The sequence below is a fragment of the Folsomia candida genome, unplaced genomic scaffold (genome assembly GCF_002217175.1).
Source record: "Folsomia candida strain VU population unplaced genomic scaffold, ASM221717v1 Fcan01_Sc004, whole genome shotgun sequence".
NCBI lineage: Eukaryota > Metazoa > Arthropoda > Collembola > Entomobryomorpha > Isotomidae > Folsomia > Folsomia candida.
The window spans coordinates 8,634,568-8,650,433 of NW_019091196.1; the positions used below are offsets into that span (position 1 = coordinate 8,634,568).

Sequence of the window (15,866 nt, forward strand, 5' to 3'; positions counted from 1 at the left end):
GCTGCTGCTGCCGCTTCTCTCCAAGCCCGACTGGCATTGGTTTCATAAATTATGTGGACAAATTGCCTTATTCTCTAATATTTTTGCGGGGATATATGTCAAGCAGCAAATTGAAAGTTGATGTAGACTTCCAGGGAAAGAATTCTCTTACATAATTACAGGTTTCTGATTTCCAATGGTCAACTCAACCTTATCCCAGGACAAACTGTCACCCTGATGACTCGACTAGGAGAAAAATACCAATATGTCTACGTCAAATTTTTAGTAGATGCATGCATAATAATATTTTCTGCGGTTTACCGAGAGAGAGAGAGAGAAAAAAATCATTATTTCCCAGGCAGTCCATTCTGCTTCTGCCAACCAGCAGCCGGTTTGTTCCTCCGCATGATGGTCAAGACTGGAAAGAGAAAGCAATTTGTAAGTAAATGGGAAAGGGTGAGCATGGAATTTAGAGTGGCCGATTTTAGGGTATAATATAATATCCGAAAAATTGGGGCTGGACGTGCCTCGTGATTTATGAAGATGGTCTAATCCATCCAGCATTCAAATTTTCTTCACTTTCTTCCCTCGTCGTCCTGTCTGGTTTTTGGCTGGGAAAAAGTGCAAAGTCAAAAAACGACACGACATGCCAATATTTCACCAGTTTGTGTTACCCTGCCAGCCGTACATACAAATACATACGTAGTCACGCTTGTTATGCATGTGAACTCATCACTTGGGAGAAAGCAACAACGTAAAAATGCACGTAAAATACTCTAGTGAATTCAGCAACCCTTTTACTTTCTGTCCTGAGGGCTTTGTTGAGACAACTACAGTTAAACTTTGGACATTTGGGATACAAATGAAAATGGATTGTCTTTTTTTCTGTTTGGCAAGACGACTACGACGACATGTCCACCAAGTAAATAGGGGGATATGGATCATCCAGTTCAGCCAAGGGCCTTGCTGCTGTGGTCCAGTTCCCAGTCTGGTAAACTCGACTTAGTTTGCAATCAGCCCAAACTCGGACCTGAATACAAATGAGGGACCAGGCGAAATTGTAAAACTCTGGAAGAGTGACATTTCCAAATTTTGTGGTGAGAATTTGAAATTCAAAGTCTGAATTGAAAATTTGTGCAAGTTTTCAAAATTCGAATTCAGAGGAGGAATAGAGAGAGTATTAAAGTTGGAATTAATTGCGAAATCATAACAATATTATACGTTGTACTGAATAGTTTCAATTTCCAAGAACTACAACACAGCCAAAGCAGTTAACAAATTTTAATAGGACACATTTTCCACATACTTGATGATATCACTACCCATGCACATAACCATTTCCTCTGCTCTGCTCAGCAGCCACGCCAATAAATTTGGGATTATGATTACGATAACTTTCTCGTATCACTAAAACACCAAAGCACAATCAATAATTATCATTCTGCTCATGTAAACTTGGTTGATTCTGCACACCGTTTACTGCCCGAAAGAGCCAGGAAACTAATGTGTAGGAAAGACGGGAGACAGATTTATGGCGAGCTAGATCATAAAGTATTTTAAGATCTCGAGCATACATAACTGCGATCAGTGTGTAGGTACTAACAGCCTGCCGAATATGCAACACAAGGAATCCGTGGCGGCGTACGTATCCAGAAAGGACCATTAAATGCTCCCAAATTCATGAGATTGTAATAAAATTGGGCGTAAGGTAAGCCTTAGTGAGTCCATTATTAGCACGAACAAGGAATTTGATTGAGACTTGGTATTCACCCATCATCCAAATCCCTAAATCCATGTGGCCGTGGGACTTGGCAACGACTCGTTTATGGGATATCTTATAGGACGATGGATAGATGAGACGAGCAGCAGAAAATCGTGTATGTAAGTCGATGCCACGTTTAGCATAATCTTGCCCATGCGGATTTCGTGAAGACAGCGACATGATCTGACTTCACTTTACGAGTTAATTCCCCCACTTTTTACCTAAACGGGAGATGTAGAAGGTACAATTGAAGTGAAGACGGAATGAACATACAAATTCGTTCTCATCAGCTAAACGAATAAGATCTCTAGATTTCTAATCGCAGTACGTAAATAAATTACAAATTTTGAACTTATTCTAGTCGTACTCACTCATTTAAAAAATGCCAAAATACTCATTTAACGACATGAAATACTAGGACTATTAAAACCTCTGCATTATTTTCGCTTCTGTTGGTTGTTGGTCACACACGAAGCCACAAAACTTGGCGTCATGGCCGATGTAAGTTCAGTGCATGATGATGACACGAGTGACTTCTTTCACCACCCGACCAACCCGTAGTGCTTTCTCCCCTCACTCAAATCCACTTGGAAAATCCAACTTCCGTCCACTTAAATCCATCTGGACGAGTAGTATATGTCTCGCTTCATTTAACTTAACAACCAACCAAAGCCTGGTTGGAGGATGTTTCCATCCAGAACCATTTGACTCTTCTCGATAGTCCACTGACGAGGACAAACATAGATTATATTCCACAATTTTACACGATTTCCTCCCCCCATAAAAAAACAAGCAAAATCATCAACATAATTTAATACATAGACAAATAAAATTTATAAGCTTTCCGTAAAATTTCGATAAAAATCTCAAAAATGACATGATGCACAAACTCCGCTATATAAACGTGGAAAGAAATTCACCACCACTCCAAGTACTGCTTTCTCCTCAATAATAGCGCGTTTTACGTTACACAGACCATCATTTCCCGGTGCAATCCTTAACCAATAATACTCCAATCCAATATAATATCATCCATCTATCCATCGAAAGAACTCTCTCTCTGACTGAACATCATGCCCGACTGACAAAATTGTGCAAAATTGAGTAAAGACTGGAATTGACAAGAAGCTTAGCCTTTGGAAAGTCACTGGGTTGAAGAATGAATACCAATGGGCGAAGCAAGTAGTGAAAGCATGGAGGCAAAGAATACCACGAGGGAACAATCGGCACTCGGCGCATGAGAATAAAAATGAATTGAGACTTTCACCACCGGTTTGCTTTCACTTATTCAACCATCCCTTCAACTTTTTCAGCTTGGTTTGACATATTGATAAAAAAAAGTTTGTATTTTTATTATATTTCGAGTATTGTGTTGTGACTTAAAAATTTCAGATAAAATTTTTTCCATGAACAAACTCAAAGAAATCTGATGAAATATTGTTTGCTTGTACCTACATACTTGAAAAACGGTAAAATGAAACTGTGTACGTATTACTTTTACGTCGTTATTAAATAAATATTGTGTTAGTCTAACCTCAAAGAAGTTTGTTCTTGTTACCCTTTGAGATTTTGGAGATCAAAGCTAAATGCCAAGTAATAATCGATGACTTATCGAAGAAAATCGAAGGAAGATGGAATGTGGTGGTTCAAATCTAAACAAGACACAAACTAGATTTTTTTTCCTTTTATACTTTCTGAGATCTGAGAGATATTGATTGTTGGGTGGGATAAAAGGGAAGGGATGATAAAAGTCAAACTGTGAGATAGGTAACATCTTATCGTCATCTTTTGATAACCTTTCTATTTATATACACCTGTATTTATAAACTTGTTAATAAATAAAAAAAGTGGTCGAGATTTCTGTTAAAGTCATTACTTAATATTTGACCTTTTGACCTACAAAATCCAAGCTACATGATTATTATTGCTATGCGGTAAGGTAACAAATTGTCAATCGAAGGGTATCGAACGCATCGTCTCACGCATCGTCGTGTCCTTTCTTGAATTCGGTTTGAGAGTGAAAGTGAAGCAATTTGCAGTAAAACGGAATCGGACATTTGTCACTCAGAAAGAACAAGATCGACCATTTGCAATCGACCATCACGAAATGGACGGGACACAATAATGTAAAATCGGGTTCGCGTCGTTTGAAGACAAGGATCTCCCATTATTATTTTCGGTACGAAACAATATATAAAAAGAGATATTCTGGACACTACATTTTCTGACAGCTCTCTTTTATTCCTGCGAAACGAGGTGATCCCTATCCAATTCAGTTTTACATGCTTGCATGATCATATTCTCCTCCAGTGGCCGCGGAATGGACAATGTCCCACGGTCGTTTGATGTCCCATCATTTGCCCATGTTATACAAACCCCTCCCTCCCCAACAATGTTAATGTCCCCAAATGTCCCCACAGCTTCCGCGGCCACTGTATTCTCCTCTCATCTGCATTGCATACCCATTTTATGTAGAACTGGACACTACAAATGTGTTACTGCATTTATCTTGTTTCTCGAGTGAATACATTTTCTGAGAGGAATGGACCGATCAATGTGAATGCCCTTTACATAACTTTCAACTTTTTATGGCCTGTGCAAGTAAACGGATGATGATGGATTCAAACTTACAGGCTATAAGAAATGGACAACAAGTATTGATTAAACGTGTCTAAACTGTAAAGTTTATCCAAAATACGAAACAAGCGCAAACATTCGAATTAAAAGACCGGATAGATTATGAAACTAAATTAAAATGTAGTCTCGTATGTAATAGTTGATTAATAATAGCTGAATAATAATATATATGTAATAACCTTAACACTGCTATTACAAATGATAGATCAAGGACATAATGAGTAATTAGTTGATAAATTACATGTATGGGAAGATAATTAATAATGTTGAGTAACATATATGTCTGTTGTTCAGAGCACAATTGACTACAGCTAACATAGTTTAAGATAACTTGATTACGTTAAGTACGATTTTTTTTGTCTAGCTAATTAATACTAACTAATTCATTACGAGTCAACCGGTTACATTAACAAATTTCAAAGATTTAAAAATACTACGTATATATTGGAAAACTCAAATCATGCTTACAAAGGAAACCTTCAATAATTTATTATTTAATCCATGTCCTCCAAGTTTAGGCGTCGTACTTGGGTCACTGGTTCGTACACTCTTGGCGGCTCAAACTCCACATTATCATCATCATCCGAAGAATCGCTTGATCGACGACGATCCCACGCACGACCACGGCCACGCCCAACAGGACGTCGTCCAATCGTGGGCTGCACATCAGCCGCATTAGGGTCCAAATTAATTCGAAGGACTGGTGAATCCCAACCCCTTGAGCCCTTGAAGGCACTTGGTCCCATGTTGTCTAAATTGATACGAAGGACACGATCGGGTTCTTCTATTTTCTTCTCGTCTAGTTTAGGCTTTGAGTTAGTTGAAGGCCAATCGAATGGATTGCGAGTTTTCAAAATAGCACCTTCTGGTTTCCACAATTTCATCGTATTGGTGTCAAGCTTGGGTTGGTAGTAGACAGCTTTATCCTTGTCGTCGTCATTACACAAATTGGAAATGGAAATGTTTCGTCGAGGAGCCGTTGTCGTAGGTTTGTCATTTTGTTCCTGAGTTTTATGGTTTTGTAGACGGCAAGGAACGGGAACGGGACGATGCAGCTCCATCGAAATTTCATAATCTTCATCCGAAGAAGAAGAACGGGAAGAAGATTGTCCAGTGACACGACTGCCAAAGTGATTTTGCATTTCTGAGGGCATGTTGCAAATTAATTGTGGAAGCGATGAGAATGTATGAGGAGGCGATTCAAGGTCTGGAGGATAAGCTTTTGGAAGGGCTACCGGGACGACAGGGATATGAACTTTTGGAGGGGACAAGAATGCAGCACTAGGTTGAAGTTTCAGACGGGGTGCAACTTGGGGTACTGGTTGAACTTTAGGAGGAAGCGTGACTGGCTGAATTTTCGAAGAGGGGACGTCTAGCAAAGTTTCTTCAGCGGGCACTTCAGGAGTCTTTTCTTCAGGAGTTGGTAGTTGGAACTTAAATTTTGGTCTGCTGCTTGACGGCGTATATGGTTTTGGTGCTGGTTGAATAATAGGTCTGGTGAAAACCGGAGGTTTATTTGTTTGAACAGGAGCTCTGGTCTGACTTTGCAATGAAGATTGCATATTAGGCTTGGAGGAGGAGATAGTGGGCAAAGCCGTCATCAAAGGCTTTGGTTTTGCAACAGCATCGTCACATTTACTAACAGCAAGCTGAGAAAGGGGACGACATAAATTATCCACACAATCGCTTCCACTTCCTTCCGTACCACTCCACTCGGATTCAGGGATTGGTTTCGGTCGAATCCTCGATGTTCCTCCACAGTAGTCGAAAACGTCGTCCAAATCATCCGAATCACCATCGTCATCAAATCCAGATGGCAAAACGTTCGCGTAGCGTCGAAGCATGGTCTCTGAACTCACATCCTTATAGTCGTCCCGTAAAGAGTTTCCATTTCCATTATACGATTTATATGATTGAGGAGGTGCAACCCGGTTGTAACTATTTTTGGAATTCGAACCAAAGGAATTTGAAGACCGAAACCCACCTCCACCACGGCCACCGCCACCAGATTTTCCACGGTATCCCCTGCTCCCCCCACGACCTGGAGCCGGAGTAATCTGTGGTGCCTCAGTTTTGCCAAGAAGATATTTAGCCTAAAAACAATCAAAAATTGCAACTCAACCTAATCTGAAACACTCTCAACTTATCAATTACAATATAATTATATTAAGCAATATAAGTGGCTCACCTCACAACGCGATACTTGGTGCATGGTAGGCGCGTTGGTAGTCCCATCCCTTCGTTTGGGCGTCTTCCCTTTCGCCTGGCCGCGGACAAGGCTAAGGATACCGGACAAACTCTCATTCGCACCATGCACCGCATTGGTATTGAGCTGCAAAACTCAAAACTTTGAATCAATCCAGAAATTACTAAACCATAATTTAACCTTAATTTAATAGATTAGGCAAACTTACAAAAAGAAACAATCTGGTTCGTGGGTTTGATGGATTTTCGCCATAATTATGTCCAACGAAGAACAAATCCCGAATCTCGTACAAAAATTCTCCCCACCTGTCGTACCCCATTTCTTCAATTGGAACTTTTCCAACATTCTCTTCCAGATCGGCTAATTAACAACGAAAGATAAATCTCATTATAAATTCAAACCTGTCCTTATCCAAGCGAAGCACTTACCTTGAAGTTTCCGAGTATCAATTCCAGTCTTGCTAGCAACTAGGACACTGAGAACGTCCTGTTTCCATTGTTTAAACAATCGTTCTTGTTTTTCATTTCGGGGCCTTCTATTAAATACCATCTTATCTCAAAATAGGGAATTTAAACTGCTTGCTTCCAATAAAAAAGGACAAAACTCAATCAAATCAATTAAATCTCATAACTTTGGGCTTTGATAATAATTTTTCAGTTTGTCAAGTCAAAAGAGAAACAACCTGGACAAAAGCTTGAAGTTAACTCGACTAAACTAATCAATCTACCTGCACTGCACCTGCCTACAAAAATTTGTCCAAATTCCAAGAAAAAAGTTCCAGAAAAAGAAACATTCCAAAATTCCACCACTCACGGCGCTCACTGCTACGCATGCCCGATTTTTGATGTGTCATCAGTGATGACACATCACGGACCGTTTATATCTGATTTTTTAATTTAACTACAAAATTGTCAACTATTACTTTTCATGTCCAAAATTTACGCTTAATTTGACTTACGAAATTTACCGAATATATTTATTCTAGAGTAAACCCAAGTTTTTGAAGTCAAGAAATCATGAACGGCCCCTTGCATGTAAATGCAATTGGAGACAAAGGACATGGAAAAATTTACAGCTTTTATGTAAAATCTGGCCCTAAAATGATATACGAGACTACATTTATTATTATTATTATTATTATGTGTACCTTATATATAGACGATCCATTTTGTCATGTCGCCGGCACCAGCTACTAGTTCGTTGGCTTCATTAAAAAGGGATTTTCAATCATTTTTTTGGACCCACACATCATCATCATTCCATCCCACAGTGAGAGAGTCTAGTCAAGCCGATAAGCTGATTCAGAATTGTCAAAGGATTTCTCTCACCCAATTTTATTACTTGGGAAAATATACTAAAGTCATCTCTGTATTCCATAGAGAGATCAGAAGAGTATCGGGTTTGATGGTTGTCCTCTCCTCTCTCTCATATAAACAGAAATAGTGCCTGGTTCCTGGTCCTGCTGGTCTGGATGTCGTGCGACTTTCTCCTCACGAACACATCAACCAACCAAAAGAAGTATACGGACGAAGGCTTTACTTACCATCACGCTTTGGCTTTATTTTTCTCTCTTTTGTGGTTTTATATCCCCGATAGGAAATTAGATTTTGGGCTGGTGAGTGAGTGTGTGAAGTCTTCTGGTGTCCTTCGCCGGACTTGGATGGATGGATGGATGAAGTGCAAACGTGTGACAAAAGGAGGAAGAAAGAAGACCGTGTGATGAAAAGGGCTTTTAGTTTTGTTCGAAGAGATCTTCGTCCTTCAATCTCATGGAGAAAGCTTCACTCTGGTAGGGCAGAAGTTGAAGGGGTTCACTTAAAAATTTTTGGTGAGCATCTCTTAGCTTTTAGCACTGGTGGTGGTCTGGTCTGGTCACATAGGTCATCACACCAGCAGTGTTGTGATGTTCTTTGTGTTGTCTCATTTTGATTCAGTCGTGACATTTACATTATTGTCAGGATGGCTCATATTCAGGAATCAAAGGAGACTATAGCTCATCGTGGTTTGGTTTGTTGGTCAGTAATGATACGGTTTTATGTAATACTGCGGAGAGACTTCTAGTAATGAGATGGGCACAATTATTAATATGAATGAAGAGAGAATACTTAACCATAAAACTTTTGCCGGGACGAGGGACGCAATCCCGTTAATTAACCGCATTGTTCCGTCTCTGCGCTCATTGATTGATACCAGAGAAGACCGGCTCATCTCGAGAATTCTAATTTTATATGATGGTTTATATAGTAGTGACTGAGTGATGATGACGGCATGGCTGGTGCGGGTGCTTCCTCGAGTCTTCTTTTGGAGAGGAAAGGGATGTAGAAAGTTGGAAAACTTTCTCTCCCATATATCGTCTAAATATATAAACCGGCAGCGGATCATCCTCCTCCACATCTGTCCGTTCTCCCCCTCCATTCTTGGTTGTCTGTTGATGCACTTTATTTTTTGGGAGGAGAAGAAGAGCTGATTGTGAAAAGATATGTTTTACGACTCGACGAGGTAAACTAAACCACGAAGCGAGAAAAACAGAAGGTTTTCTTTGGTATAGAGTTTAGCTGCTGCCTTTGATGATCACTATCAAATCAGCATCATCAACCCCATTGTTTAACACATACCACGGAAGAGAGCAGACTGTTTGCATCTTTTCTGTAAGTCAAATGATCTCCCCTCCTTTCTGGAAAGAAGGCTAGAAAGCCATGTGCACAAATAGGTTTAGATTCCTCTGCTCATCATCCACATTTCGTAGTTGGGTCACATCCCGTCTCGCACTTTCTCCACTCATGCATCCTCCTTCTGCATAAAGCCGGCCAAGCCAACCTTTCTCCTCACGGACAACAACCAATGCAATGAGATAACCTAATTTAGTTCCCCCGTCGTAATTTTTGTACATGTGCCACGTTCCAGAGTTTCGTTCGGATGTGTGGTTTGGGTGAAGAGCAATTTCAAATTTTGAATGGGAACGATTGCTGTTGTTACTGCACTTATCTTCAGACGACATGTATGTACACATACAAAAATCACTATTATTTAACTAGTACAACCTACACTCTGTAGTTATTGGTCATCAAGTGTGAGAGAAAGTGGGAACGTAAATATATGTATGTTCAAGTCGATTGGAACACCATTTCGTTCGTACTTTCTTTATTGCCAATTCAACCCACCAACCAACACCACAAATGCCAACTCTTGACTGCTCTTCAACCTTCAATTTCATTCATTCATTCCAAGTCTACAACACAATTGGGCACTTGTTCAATCATTCATTCGCATAATGATTTGAATCCATCTATTCAAATTGGTTCTATTCAGGACAAGTTGTTTTCAATTTCACCACCCGTTTTCAGTAATCATTTTAAAGAAATTGATGGAATGGGGGACTGAATTTTAGAAAATGTTTAGTTTCCTGTCAAAGCACTTTTTTTACGCGTAACTTACTTATTTCTTCCTCCGTCCATTGAATTAATTCGATAACATTTTCTGTCTACCTTTGGCCCCTTAATTTATGCTATCTCTTCCTCAATTGCATTCCACAAGTTATAAGTTGGGAAATTTTTGCCCCAAGGAAATCTTAGCGAGACTCGTATGCATAAATTTATCTGCAACATCAACCTAAACTATACATTATTTTCTGGCAATATACATCGTCTCTGCAATGTCAGGTTTTGGCTGGCGCATAATTTTTGCCCTGTTTCATTACATATTTAGGCAAGAGACACAGCACAGCAGTAGTGATGATGATGATGATAACTCTTTATGCTAATAGCAAATGTCTTCTTAAAACATTCATTTACATTACATTGCACATTAGCATTAGCATAAATAAGCAGCCAGCGGCCAAAGTTTGAGATGTGTATATTAAATGGGTCGGATGGGAAGAGTGTGTGCAGTTAAAATGCGATGTACTTTATTTTGCATTTTTATGACATGACCCATCATCTCACAATCACGTCGTATATCGTGTCGTATGGAAATTTTAGTGAGGTATGAAATTATATAACGCCGCCCGGTTTATGTATAGAGTTGAAATTTGCGGAATAGAAAAAAAGACTAGGAGAGACGAAAAGGGGGCGAAACTTATTATTATTTTGAGAATCTTGGAAACTCAGAGAGCTGCTGGAATAAGTAAGGTTGGTGCTAAAACTTTACTACGACCTGCAATTTAATAAAGATAATGATCCATATGCAATTTTAAGTTTTCATAAACACTTTAAAAGTTGTAGTTATTTATTGAAACGCAAAAAATATAATAGCCAGAGTCATAATAATGGGGACAGAGATGGGACTCGAATAACTACTGCCTGCAGTTGTAGTTGTAGGTTCGGTCGTAGTTGGTGGTGCAGTTGTGGGTGGGGTTGTAGTTGGTGGTGCAGTTGTGGGTGGGGTTGTAGTTGGTGGTGCAGTTGTGGGTGGGGTTGTAGTTGGTGGTGCAGTTGTGGGTGGGGTTGTAGTTGTGGGTGCAGTTGTGGGTTCATCCGTAACTTGAGAACCTTCCTCCGCCAAAATGACATATTCACCCAAGTTTTCGCCAGGCCCGTTCTCCAAAGTTAGGTACACGACCGCTTCCTCGCCCTCCTGTCTTGCCCTTGGTGGTGGTGGTGGAATTGATATTGACCCTAGAAAGCGCATACATCCATAATTTATTTAAAACTCTCTGGTACTGGTACTGGAAATCCAAGTGTGGTTGAATCAATACCTGGTTGAATCACTCCATCGTTCACTGCAGAATTAGGCGTGGGCTCAGAGTACGAGAACCACCCGGTAAGGACACCTTGTCCGGTGGACCGAATGTTAATGCTAAGACCAATGTTAATTGCAGGGAACGAGTATTGAAAGTATCGCCGTTCTTCTGGGTTTAACCTTCCAGTTTGATTTGTTCCTGATTCATTATGAGGCTGAATTACAAATCGGCAAAAAATTTACTAAATTATATGTCTCACCAAGTGCTGGTTGTTGAGGCACTTCGCACGTAGCTGAATTCATGTGATAGAAAAACTCGGCCAAAGCGTCATAATCATTCACCATGAAGACACGTTTTGGGTCAAGAAGAGCGATTTGCAATAGTTCTGGGTAGTCGATGTCGCTCCCAATTCCGACAGAAAATGATACCAAGCCTCTCGCCCTCACAGCCATCAAAGCTTCTGGCAAGTTCCCTCTAAAATTATAATCACAATTTTAGCATAGTTTTACTAACGTATTGTTCCATATTTCGTTATAACCTACCGGTTGTAAAGTCCATCTGTAAAAGTGGTGATGACCTGTGGAACCCCACCACGAGTTCCGATCGCATTGTAAAAGTCGACACCCATGAGGAGTCCTGCAGGCGTATTTGTGTTTGCATTTGGATAACTTGCGTTTTTAATGACGGCGTCCATCTGTTCATTAGTCAGGCTGTGTTGGAAGTCGAATATTTCGTAGGCAATGTCCGCATACGTGATGAACGCCACTCTACTCGTGTCCATTGAGAATGTCTTGACCAAGTCAGCTACGAAACCTTTAGCCTACGCATAAGCAGTATTGATAAGACAAGAATTCTGGCATTTGGCGTTATTCTGATACCTTTTCAAAGTCAGCAACCCCAATACTGTTAGAACCATCAAGCACTATGCAAATATCCATCATCCCCTCGCAAACGAAATCACTCTCTAACGCCCTCACCTCCCTGATGAATACCTCCACGGTCTGCGTCGGGCGATAGTTGCTTACCCAATATTGCGCTTGGGCAGCTACCGTTCCAGGAATCGGTTTGTTCTCATTGACCAATTGCTGGATAAACAATCTTGCCGCGAGTCCAGAGTAAAAAGGTTTCAACAAATCATTCCAGGTCACCGACGTCCTCCAGTTAATGCCCCATCTGGTCTGAATTTCGTCATAAATATTTTCCGGAAATGTGACGTTTTTCGTCCGATTAAAGTACGCCTCGTCCACTTGCCAAATTCCCCCAAGATATCCATCCCGATATGTTTTTGGATCTTCACCGAATCGCGTTTCTGTGAATGCTATGCGGCGAAATAGGTTTTGATCATCGGGAAAAATTCCGGTGCGAACAATCCGACGAATTACGGCATCCGCGACATCGGCACCTTTTGTTTTTTCCTCTAAGGTCTCGTCCACAGATTGGACGAGTGTTGTGGCGACGAGGAAAATGAATAAGCTTGGGAGGATCATTTTGGAAAAAAATATATCACCTTGTCATACCAATGTCACTGGTTCGACTAACAATGAGAATTTTAATACCTTGCATAAGTTGTAAATTGACCTTATCGAATTATCATTTCATATCTTATTGTTCATTCATCATACTTAAATGATTATTAAAGTTGCATTAATTAATCCCAGAAATCAAATGAACACGGTCCATGTCCTGAGTAACACACAGTTTGTACGTGTATCTGTGTTTTTTGTGTTATGACTTGTTTTCGATCAAGTGAGTGGTGATGTAATGCAACAATAATTCATATATCTCACTCCGTTGCGTAATAAACTGTGCATTGGGTAGAAATGATGGACATTATCTTTGTTTATGACAAGCGATACATACTTCTGTACATATGACATGCCGTAGGAAATTCTGGCAGCCGAAATAGACCGTTCCATCACGTAATGCGTACAATGCAGGTATTTATATGGTTTGGTCATCGGTATTTTTATGAATGAAACAATGAACTGTTTATGTAAAGTATTATGATTACTCAGCAAGCTACAAAAATAAAAACGTCGTTTTATTTTCATAAACTGTGCTGAATGTCATTAATCTATTTCAGGATCATAATTTTGATTCTGTTGCAAATGAGCAGCACCAACAAAACAAACCTGCTTGAAAGTAAGTCAAAGTCAAGAATAGAATCCGGACAAGTGCATATTTTGAACCACCATTTTCCACAACTTTCTCCAATCAAAAGGAGAGCCCAACCCGTCAAGTGGGAATCTGCTGAAGTCGCCTTTCTTCTCGTGGTCTCATCTCCTTCTGCACACGGAGGAGGTAATAAAGGCCCCGTTTTATTTCATAATTCAAAACCGAGGTCGTAAAGTAGTCAGTCGTTCGTCGGATGATATGGGATGCAAAGATGATGACACTACACATCCAATTCATAGTTCATAAATAAAGGATTTTATTGTCAAGTCAAGTCGTCCACGCGAGAAAAGCATGCAAGGCGAGCACTTCTTCCAACTTTTGAGTCTGACGTTTCTACTGACGGGGAGTCAAGCCTTCTGTGGCTTTTTATCCGAATTTCCTCTTGATCTCTGAGTGAGTTTTAGGTATGTACACATAATCCATTACGTAATCCATCCACTAATCGTCCGCGAGACACGAAAGTTACGAAATATTTCGAAAATTTTCAATATTTAGAGTAACTTCATTTCAAAAGTTTTCGAGTTTTCACTGCACATTGCGTAACTCTTGGGGAACGTGTGTGCCATATTGTTCTTCTATTGTGCTCGGTATTATGCCGAGTACAAAAGAAAGCATTTAATTTAATTTCCTCAAGTAGTCGTAGTACTACCACCAGCAGCGGATACACCTTTTTCTTATTTCTTTCTTCTCAACGTCCGCTTTTCTCAACTTTTTCTCCATATGCGGGCAGACACAGGGCTAAAAATAAGACAAAACTGGATGAATTCGGATCCTTTTTCTGCCTTTCTTTCTCCCAGACCAAATACGAGATAAATGGAAAGTTGGTTAGAAAATCCTATAAAAAAATAACATATTATTGTCAACCGACGTATATATTTCTGAAAAATGAATCTTTTCTTTAAAAAGATAAATAATAGAGAACCGAAGAAACCCGAAATACAATACCTGGACTGTGCAGAACGGGGGGCAATACATTTTATGATATAGTCCAACTACATAATAAAGTATAAGGTTGGCTGCCTTGCTAACCCATGGAATGAACCGTTAAAATTAAATGAAGAAGTGGATTTAGTTATGAAATGAATAGAGAAAGCCTTCTTCTTGAAGAAAGGAGGGGGAAAAAGCGTGAGCTGAGCCGGGCTCAAAATGCCACTTCATTTCATTCAGCTTATGCCTTTTACACAGGGTTTTGCACCTTGATCGTGGTGAAATTGTGGTTTTTGCACATATTTGACACTTATTGGACTAATAATTCATGACCAAGTTTAAATAAATAAAAAACTATGTATTTCTATTTCGTCCAGTATCACATTTGAAATTGCGATATCAATTTCACCCCGAAATTTCTGAAAATATGAATTTTCGTCAGAAATCTCCAGATTTATTTTGTGGTCAGCCGGCACACACGCGTTCTGTTCCACCCCCGGAAAGGAGAACCTTTGTGTCTTTCTCCTGCCCTGGAGCAAAGCGAGAAAAGACATTCAGGATTTGAAGAGAATAATAGAAGCGTCTCCTGCCTGGCTTGGCTCACTGGCTGAGAAAGAGCCATTTCATTATTCCTTCATTTTATTCATTTAACTGCACAGAATAAATTATGTTTATATCTTGGTGAACCACCTCCCTTCACCATTCTGGACAGCTGCATGTTTATGAAATTGGGAGAAAATTAAAATGGCCCTTTCTTTGGGCATAACCACATTATCAGAGCAGTTCTAAAGTGTTGGTTGTAGAAATAAATGTACAAAATGTGAACATGAGTATGCACTCTTGCATAGCGCGTTGCAATATGTTTAACAAATTAAGCGGTTTCGAGTAATTAAACTAATGCTTTCTCTCGGCACTTGATTTTGGCGAGGCTAAATATTGAATTATCAGAAGCAACAAAATTTGGAACTGAACATTCCCTTTCAAGGAAAACTTTGAATAAAATATCTTTTTTTAGCAGTCAAAGTTGGATTTAAGTAAGTATTTACATCCAAGAGTTGGCCAAATAAAGGCGGCGCCCCTTACTAAATCCTAATTTAAAGTAATCAACTTTTCGAACTGGAATTGGTACATACTTTCCCTTTTCGTGTTGTGTTCTTTTCCGTGCGTGGGCTTCATTCACTTCACTTCGGAAGAAGACGAAGAAAGTACAAATTAGGGTGGAGATGGTATAAATGCGAGCAAAATCTACTACTACCACCACCAACCAACATACCTAAGTACATATATCTATACAGCAGAGGTGAAAGTTCGCAAACTAGACTCACATATAGTTAAGCTTTCATCTCATCCCAAGAAATAAATGAGGATGAAGGGCCAGGATTAACAAATTGGACATTTCTCTGCCTGCCTGAGTGGAAACCACGTTTTGTTTGAGATGGATAGCCTGCTTGATGTGGATTTAATCCGCATACCTTTCACCACACGATATACATATATACCAT

The 15,866-nt window shown here is 39.8% G+C and overlaps 2 protein-coding genes and 1 long non-coding RNA gene across 3 annotated transcripts; 1 reads left to right on the forward strand and 2 right to left on the reverse strand.

Moving 5' to 3' along the window:
• Positions 1-4,398: 4,398 nt before the first annotated feature.
• LOC110848871 lies at positions 4,399-7,390 on the reverse strand. Its single transcript, XM_022096209.2, has 4 exons — positions 7,013-7,390; positions 6,793-6,944; positions 6,567-6,710; positions 4,399-6,471 (listed from the first exon to the last, which is right to left on the reverse strand). Exons 1-4 carry the CDS (start codon positions 7,131-7,133, stop codon positions 4,873-4,875), a joined length of 2,016 nt encoding a protein of 671 aa, XP_021951901.1. The 5' UTR covers positions 7,134-7,390; the 3' UTR covers positions 4,399-4,872.
• Positions 7,391-10,770: 3,380 nt separating this feature from the next.
• LOC110848540 lies at positions 10,771-12,792 on the reverse strand. The gene is made up of 5 exons (XM_022095789.2): positions 12,141-12,792; positions 11,805-12,082; positions 11,522-11,736; positions 11,278-11,460; positions 10,771-11,197 (listed from the first exon to the last, which is right to left on the reverse strand). The coding sequence occupies exons 1-5, from the start codon at positions 12,747-12,749 to the stop codon at positions 10,809-10,811; spliced, it is 1,674 nt and encodes a 557-aa protein (XP_021951481.1). The 5' UTR covers positions 12,750-12,792; the 3' UTR covers positions 10,771-10,808.
• A 549-nt stretch (positions 12,793-13,341) lies between these two features.
• On the forward strand, positions 13,342-14,704 carry LOC118435413. The gene is made up of 3 exons (XR_004834737.1): positions 13,342-13,841; positions 14,168-14,261; positions 14,344-14,704. It is a non-coding gene; the product is annotated as an uncharacterized LOC118435413 (long non-coding RNA).
• The last annotated feature ends 1,162 nt before the right edge of the window (positions 14,705-15,866 follow it).